At 30.4% G+C, this 8,934-nt stretch overlaps 1 protein-coding gene across 4 annotated transcripts; it reads left to right on the top strand.

Moving 5' to 3' along the window:
* The first annotated feature begins 1,317 nt into the window (after nt 1–1,317).
* Nucleotides 1,318–8,552, top strand: LOC145072408 (MADS-box protein AGL42-like). Of its 4 annotated transcripts, none has more exons than XM_079018827.1 (8): nt 1,318–1,679; nt 1,781–1,965; nt 7,395–7,476; nt 7,561–7,622; nt 7,752–7,851; nt 7,954–7,995; nt 8,072–8,134; nt 8,260–8,552. In XM_079018827.1, the coding sequence occupies exons 2-8, from the start codon at nt 1,784–1,786 to the stop codon at nt 8,359–8,361; spliced, it is 633 nt and encodes a 210-aa protein (XP_078874953.1). In that variant the 5' UTR covers nt 1,318–1,679; nt 1,781–1,783; the 3' UTR covers nt 8,362–8,552. The 4 variants fall into 4 exon arrangements, with proteins under 4 accessions (XP_078874953.1, XP_078874951.1, XP_078874954.1 ...); XM_079018825.1 differs by having other exon boundaries at nt 8,215–8,552; XM_079018828.1 differs by having other exon boundaries at nt 1,319–1,679; nt 8,263–8,552.
* The last annotated feature ends 382 nt before the right edge of the window (nt 8,553–8,934 follow it).

The raw sequence follows: 8,934 nt of genomic DNA, 5'->3' as shown, positions 1-8,934 counted from the left end.
ATCGAACCGGCCGTCCTACTGGTTCGATGGTTCAATTGGTTCGACCGGTTCAACCGGTCCCAAAAACCGGATAAACCGGATATATATATATATATATATATATATATATATATATATATATATATATATATATATATATATATATATATATATATATATATTAGGATTTCAAATTTTAAAATGAAAGAACAATATCTTATTTCTATTAATTTATATGTTACTCTTTTTTAATTTGTTATGAAGCCAACGAAAAAGTGAAAAAAATAACAAATATAAATATTAGGTATAATTGAATGTTGGAAAAGAAGTAGTATTCATATTGAATTGATGATTGTTTAGCCTCATCCCACATCGCTAGAAAGAATGAAGTAAGATGCTTTGAGAACTGTATAAAAGGACAAGAAAGCTTAGGAGGCGGCCAAAGCAAATTTTGCACATCGCATATTACAGCGAGATGCCGTTCGCTTTCTTTAGTATAAATTTGTTCTATCTTTTTTTAGTGAGCTGGTTTATTTTGGTTAGACCAGCCCGGTTTAATCCGGTTTTTGGTTGAACCACTGGTTTTTACCGGTTTGGTTATAGGGCGGTTTTTGGCCATTAAAGAACCGGCATCTATACCGGTTCCCGGTTGAACCGGTTCAACCGGCCGGTCCGGTCCGGTTTTCAAAACCATGATACTAAATCCTAAAACACATAATCATTCTATAATTTCTCAAATTTGCCAATGGTAGCGTCCCAAACAATTTTAAAAGGTGAAGAGAATGATGAAGTGTCATTTAATTATACATGCCATGGATATGTTATGTTTATGACTTATGAGATCTTACAAGTAAATATGTTAAATATTAACCACGTCACTTGAGTGTAAAAAATCTTTCATTAGTACATTAACTTTCTATGTACAAAAAAATCCACTAGCATATCGACACAAACGAAAATATTCCTTACCTTTTTGTGACGATAAATTTGGACAGTTACTCGATTTAAAATGTTTTAAAACATAATTTAATTACTAAACACACGTATTAAGATGCCAATATTTGCGATGCGATGACGTAATTAGAGTTAATTCAAAACATATATGAACAAATATTTTAAATATACACTTTACTAATAATCAAATAAAATTACAGAGTTAAAGGCTGATAAAATTTAACGGAAACCGAAGGATTATGTTAGAATCTTGCAATATTTTATTTATATGTTTCACAGGTTTTCCAAAATAAGATAAAACTAGGTGTTTGTTTTCTGAATATTTTTTAAGGAACTCATTTTTATTGCCTTCCCTTGACCTTTTTTGGTGCGTTACCTTCTCTATTTGCCATGGGGACAAAGGGAATACACGATAGATCGATGAATAAGGAAATCTAGCTTCATTTGTGGTCTCAAAGTAAAGAGATCCATTACATCACCAACAAAAAAAGATCCTTCATGTTTCATTATCTACCTATATTTTAATATTTTTTCTTCCAAATCATCGACCCTTTCATTCCTGTCCTACGAATCCATATGCTCAGTCTACTGTTTCTTTAGGGTTTCTTCCATTTTTTCACTAGATCTACATGGACTTCGTTCATATGTTCTTAAAATTTCAAGGGTTTCTCTGTTAACAATCTCTTTGCCCCAAATCTTGAACTCAAGTCTCTAGGTTTTTCACTTGTTTTTCTTTCTCAAACTTGGTAAAGCTCCGTAATTTTGTTGGTTTTTTACTCGTTTCCTTTCCTCGTGAGTTTTAGCGATATGAAGATTATCTTACTTTGTTTGTGTGTATGTGTTGCAGGAAATGGTGAGAGGAAAGGTTGAGCTGAAAAGAATAGAGAACACAACAAGCAGACAAGTTACTTTCACGAAGAGGAGGAATGGGCTTCTGAAGAAGGCTTATGAGCTTTCAGTTCTTTGCGATGCTGAAGTTGCTTTGATTATTTTCTCTCAAAAGGGTAAACTCTATGAGTTTTCAAGCTCCAAGTACGTCCTCTCAGTGTCTCTCTCTCTCTCTCTCTCTCTCTCTCTCTCTCTCTCTCACACACACACACACACACACACAACACACACAGCACACACACGCACACACAAACACACGTATTTGGTTTCAAGTATGTTTGCATTTTTAAGTATTTTAAATTACTAGATGTGAAACTACATAGTAGGTGTATCTATATGAAGTACCAGTAAACAAAGCTGCAGTCTCCAGTTTTGGTTTAGTTTTTTTTTTTTTTATTATTATTTTTTTTAATTTACAAGATGTGGTTTGATTTGATTGTGGAGTTTCACTTGATATGTATCACATCTTTGTAAGACAGACTACCTACTCTTCGGTACCTTCTTCTGCTTTGATGGGGGCTGGTCACTATTTGATTACGGAATTGCTTTAGGCAATTCATATTTTTGGGGTGCTTTAATATTTTTATTTTTATTATTATTACTATTATATATAATTATGTTGCTTCATTAACCATTGGATCATAGCTTTTGATCTCACTAAATTACTAAAACAAGAAGCCAGCCCTTTCTTTTTGTGTTCATGACCTAGATTCGGGCAGCCTTTCACCATAAAACCTTGTAATTTTATAAAATATTATTGTCACAAATTCAGACGGATAAAAGTGGAAGATAACATTTTTTTAGGTTTCTAGACATATTTGGTTATCATTACCTAGAAATCGTGGGTTTAAATTCAAGATTTATGTATATGAATGATGGATAACTGGAGTTCTGTCTCTTTGTATGTCGTTTTTGTGAGGAAGGTGGTTTTACATGCACACATCACATGTTAAATCAAAGGCCAAAGTTGTCGAGAGTTTAATTTCACTATCAAAGATATAAAAATATAACTTACATCAATGTAAGGAGTATAACTATGGAGGTGGATGGAAGCCCTCTTACATAAATAAGAATTTATCTTTTTCGACCATTTATCCAACATGATGAATGATGTATAATGTTCGTACAGCTAGCAACACGTAGTTGTTGAGACATGTATATCATATAGTATATCTTTTGATATTTTGATTTTAAATTTAAATGTTATGTTTTTCTAAGAGTGGTAAAACCATTTGTAAAACCCCAAGTTCAAAAAAAAAATGCTACTATAAAATTTCGGTAGACATATAATTATCATCAATATAACATTCGATGGTGAAACCGTTAATGCAACATAAAAATTCTAAAACAATAAGTAAAGAAGATATATTATATCAATCCATTTTATGATTTACGATTATTTAGCAATAATGTTTTATTTTATTCAAGAAATTATTATCTTCGAGTATACTCAGATACACCAATAAGTATACAACTAATTCCTGTGCGACTAAAGCGGGACCTAGTTGCTCACTTTTTTAAGAACGATTTTTTTTTTTTTTTTTTTTTTTTTTTTTTTTTCTGAAAAAAAGACTCCACTTGTAAACAAAAACTTGATAATAAACCTTGTGCATCAAGGTAAAAGAAAGAATCAAAGAAAACTTGCAAGGATTAATTCTTTGATTCTCTTGTGAATACGTACGTACAAAGCACAAAAAAGAAATAAACGTACTGTGATTTTTGTTGAGTTAATCAAAACTGGACCTAGACATATTTATACTAAAAAAAAGAGAATCCTATTCCAATACCAAAACTGAAAGCAACTGTCTATAGCAAGTTTTCCTAAAAATACCTTATTTAAACTATATATAAACAAATCCAAGAATAAAGAAAGTTTCCTATTAACCGATTAATCCAACACCACTAACAACAAGCAAAGAAAACAAGGAAGGCTAAGAGTACATGAGAGGCTTACGTACTAATTAAGCAGAACCGCTATCGAACTTAAGAAAGAGGAATATAACAACATCAAGAATCGACTTTTGTTTGCTTGATAACCTGTATGATTTGGGCATGGAGAAGAATTCCACACTGGAGTGCACTAATAAATGTTCACATAACCTATAACCTAAATAGCACAGAATTTTAATTACTGCTTGTTAATAGCATTAAAGAAACGAAAACGTGATCTCTTTTACCACTATGCACCCAGTAAATAGTTCCCTAACCCTAAATAACTAACTACCAAGGGTTATAAACGAATATCAATGGGCAAAAAACCTCAATATGAATAACATCCGTAGTTTTTGAGACTAGAATTACGAAGAAACAACTCATACACACCAGAAAAATGTAAATGCTTTATCAGTCATTACACAGAAAAAAGGACTATGATGAAGTGGAACGCGAAATATCGTGATTTAGGTGTTAAGAAAGAACAAAGAGGGTTTTCTCACATATGATGCTATATAAAATTAGTACATCAAGAAAATAGCAAATTACAGAAATAATCCTTGTGGTTTGTTGAAATTTACAGTTTTGGTCAATGGTCGAAAATTGATAGATAGTATTTCTATGGTTTTAACAGATTACACCCATCCATCCCTCTATCCAAAAAGACTATTCTATCCTTTATAATATCTTTTTTTTCTTTTACTAATTATATTGTAATTATAATATTAAAAAAGGCCCATTTATCTAGCCCACCCCAACCCCCACCCTAGGTCAGACAATCGGGTTGGGTTCAAGTTGGCGGGTCATAAAACATACATTCAACCCAACCCATATAATATATGGGTTGGCAGGTTGGCAGGTCACGAGTTGGTGGGTTGGAAACCTCAACCTAACTGATATAACCCGTTTAAGTATATAGGTTCGTGAGTTAACAAGTTAGTGGGTCGAACCCAGTCCATATAACCCGTTTAATAAATGAGCAATGCATTTTAAAAAAATGATGTTTTTTCAACATAAAGTCATAAAGTGACTAAGGTAATTAACATTAAAAAAAAAAAAAAAAAAAAAAAACGTTTTCAACATATATTCATAAAGTCATTAACATCTAAATAAAATTTAAAAATGAAAGCACTCTTACAAAGTGGATGCGTTCTTTGTTCGTGCTCGTGAGTATCTAAAAATGACGACATGTGTTTTTTTCTTTTTTGATTAGGGCACCGCAAACACTGACTAGTCACATACGAATATCAAAGGAATACAATGATATAAAATATTAGGAATACAAAAGGAAATCAGATTTCATATATATATATATATATATATATATATATATATATATATATATATATATATATATATATATATATATATATAAGTTGGCAGGTTGACCACCGAACCCAATCAAACCCATGAAATAAACGAGTTGTCAGGTTGATTGGTTGACGGGTCAAAAATCTCAACCCAAACCTATCTGTCGGGTTACGAGTTGGGTCGAGGGTTGACACGCCTACCCCAACCCATGCCCACTCTATCGTCTTCATTTCCTCCTTCACCCTACAACTTTCACCATCTCCAAACCCATTCCTTCAAAAATGAATCCATTTCATATTTACTGCCAAAAAATCATTGAAAGAGGGAGAGATGAGATATCCAAATTTGAAGCTTCATCTAGAAAAATGAGGGAAAATGGTGGAATAGAAACACAAATCGGTAAAGACTTTGATTTAAGTTTTCCTTAAGATGTTTTCGAGATTTTCTTCCATTTTAGAGATCTATTCTAAATTTTGATTTTTAATTTAGTTTTCATGTTTAGTTTCCACCTGTGTTTTATGTTGTTGCATGGGAAACATTTAGGTGGTGTTTGTTTTTGTATGTAGATCTTTTTGGCCTCTTCCGTCTGTACTATGCAGATATTAGGCTTCGCAAACTATTTATTTTTTTAAAGATTGTAGACCTAAAATGGTATGCGCGTCCTCTTCTTGATGCATATATGAACTAGAGTTGTCAAATCTTTTCATACCTCTTCATACATCTTCTCGTTTAGAAAACACATATATCTTTGTTTTTTTTTTAAACATAGATTTATTCCAACTTTATTTATGATAAAAAAGTTGGAAAAAAAAGTTACAATACTTAAAGAAAAAAAGGTTTAACGATACAATCATAACCTTTTTGACAAATTTATAAATAAATATTTAATTACGATAATGGTTGTTGGAGCTATTTATATAGATACAAAAAAAATCCTAATATTGTTTTATATTCTTTGTGCCAAATTTTATAAACATTATTTAATGCATTATCATTTATTTATTGTGAAAAATATTTATAACCCGTTTTTAATAAATTTAATTAGAAAAGTAAAATAAAAATTTTGAACTTTTTTATATAAAATCAAAGTTTGTTTTCATCCATTTTATGTGTTAAATTATTTTCTCCCTAATTACAATGTTTAGGTGTACCTTTGCGACTGAAGTAAACTTTGTTGGCTTTTATCAAGTATATGCGTTAATTCGTATCATTTTATTTTAACTTTTTATATATTATTACATAAAAATTGATCTATATTTTTTAATTATCTATAATAAAGCTATAAAATTATTGAAAAACTCTTTTAAGTTAAAAAAACAGTTTAATTAGATTTTAGTTTATTCTAGCAGCATGCGGATGTTAAAAACAAACAATCTTCTTCTTTTCGACTTTAAACTTTTGGTCCACCTCTTCTACTGCAGAAGTCTGCAAATGTGGTCCACAGACTGCATGCATATTGCTTTAGAAGAAAAAAAAACAGCGCGTTAGTGCTCTCTTTGTCTTAGCTCTTTTACCTATGTATTGTTGTTGATTCCCGATCTTTATTTTGGGATATCACATATTTTGACGTATGTTTGTTTGTTGTTGTGTTAGTTACCATGTTTTTGTTTCTGAAGGGGTTAATATTCTTCTAAGATATTAGTTGCCATGTTTTTGCTTCTGAAGGGGTTAATGTTCTTCTCCTTTTGTTTTGTTTTTTTTTCAAGTTGTTAACTTTGATCATTTCTAAATATATTGTCATAATCATGGAAAAAGTAGAATTTATAAGAAAAAACTCATTTATACATATGTAGATGCAGTGTAAGAGTTGTTCGTTTGAATGAATCGGTTCGATTCAATGTGATCAGATATAAATGTGATTTTCATAAGGGAAAATAGGGCCAATTTAGAAAAACTAAATATAAAATCATGACTTAATGTTAAGAAAATAACACATTAAGACATTTTTTAAACGTTAAGTAAAAAAAACAACAATATATACTACAATTAAAATTTTTGAAATAATGTTTGTTAATATGTTTACAAAGTAAAAAAGAAACACTACCTAAATCATGTGCAACATAAATCAAACTTATTCATATAGACAACTCAATATATCAAAAAAGAAAAAAAAAATACCTTCATGTTTGACATAATCCACATAAATTTCTTAAATGATTAATAATTATATATGGATTTTGTTTCTAGCATATAGAAGTTCTATATCTCAGCACAAACTACTGAATTCATCTTTTTTAATCTTGTTCGTGTGTCATGAAATTTGATATAAACGACGTAAATTTCTTAAATGATCAATCATTGATATTTATACTTTTATCCGTTTTAATTAGCATGCAGAAGACAATTGAAAAGTATCGTTCAGATGTTAAGAAAGATGAAATCTGCACACCTGAAAATGAAGTACACGTACAGGTCAAGATTTATATACATTGTAATATCATATACATAGTTAGTCTTTGATTCAACCATCTGAAGCTTAAAAATGTTGTTTTGCAGCAACTGAAGCAAGAAGCTGCCGCCATTCAACAACAAATAGAGCAACTTGAAATTTCCCAACGGTTATTATCTTAATTAGATGTTACTTTTCTTTTCCACAAATTTTCTTAATTTTTACCTCTTGTGCATATTGTTTCCATTATATAATTTCTTTTCATGCTAAAAATGGTTTGTACAAATGAATATCTTAGGAGGCTTTTGGGACAAGATCTGGTATCATGTTCAGTAGAGGAACTAAGCCATTTAGACAATAAGTTGGAGCATACATTGAGAACCATTAGGGCAAGAAAGGTAATCAAAAGATTTTATCGAAAGTACATAGATGTAATATACTGGCGATTATTCCATTTTAAGTTTTGGTCTCACTAACCTATTTTCTTTGGTTGATTTCAGACTCAGTTATTTAAAGAGCAAGTTGAAAAACTGAAAGCAAAGGTTTTAATATATTGTTCTAGCTCTTTAGAAACCAATATTAAATATATCATCTTTTTACACATTTTTCACTATTCAGGAAAGATACCTCTTGGAAGAAAATGCAAGATTGTGCCAAGAAAACACAAGTTTATGCCAAAAGGTACATTATATCCGTAAACATTTTTGTCTTATTTTTTTTATCACTAATAAAAGAAAAGGAAGGACCACAACTTATTCCAGTCATGTCAGCGCATTGCAACTCCATCCCAACTGTACTCAACGAAGCAGAAGGATCCAGTTATAAGCAACCAAAGTAGCCAGTTTTCGGAAGTGGAGACCGAACTATTTGTCGGCCTGCGCGTCTCTCAAAATTCTACAAATTTATAGTTCTAAAAATTTGGCAAGTTTGATCAATAACCCATCTCCATAAATGCACATACATCCAAAACTCGGACTCCAGTATTTGAAAAGCCCATTTATTATGGTATTTTTCCCAGCTTATGTACATTGTGTATGAATTTTACAAAAAGTTTTGTAGTTTTTCTTAACTATTTAATAATTATTCTCGAATTAATGCTTATTTAAGTGAATAAAACTATGAAAAATAGCTACACCGTTTGAAAACCAACTTTTTTATAAGCCCCATTTTTTATATGTCTAATAATACTAGTACAAAAAAGTTTGGAGAATGTTTTGAAACTGCTTTCTATTTATTTGTATTTTGATAGAATAAATACACAAAAATCATAAAAATCGTGTTAAATTGTTTGAAAATCAGTTTTCATATATTTTCCAGATTATATATGTTGCAATTTTCTTAACTAATTGCAATTTTTCATGAATTTGTATATATTTAGAGAATTAAATATAGGAAAAATGGCTATACATATCTAAAATGCATAAAACATTTTCACTGCAATTGGACTACAAATACAAAGTTTTGTGATTTTTAATTACTAT

The sequence above is a fragment of the Lactuca serriola genome, chromosome 9 (assembly GCF_051521515.1).
Source record: "Lactuca serriola cultivar US96UC23 chromosome 9, Lser_US96UC23_V15, whole genome shotgun sequence".
Classification (NCBI taxonomy): domain Eukaryota; kingdom Viridiplantae; phylum Streptophyta; class Magnoliopsida; order Asterales; family Asteraceae; genus Lactuca; species Lactuca serriola.
This window is presented reverse-complemented; position numbering and strand designations above follow the sequence as displayed.

Bases quoted from the DNA above. Each gene is read 5' to 3' on its own strand.
- LOC145072408 (XM_079018825.1), top strand. From the start codon at position 1,784: ATGGTGAGAGGAAAGGTTGAGCTGAAAAGAATAGAGAACACAACAAGC. The intron at 1,966-7,394 runs GTACGTCCTCTC...CGTTTTAATTAG, and splicing joins TATGAGTTTTCAAGCTCCAA to CATGCAGAAGACAATTGAAA. The intron at 7,623-7,751 runs GTTATTATCTTA...TGAATATCTTAG, and splicing joins CAACTTGAAATTTCCCAACG to GAGGCTTTTGGGACAAGATC.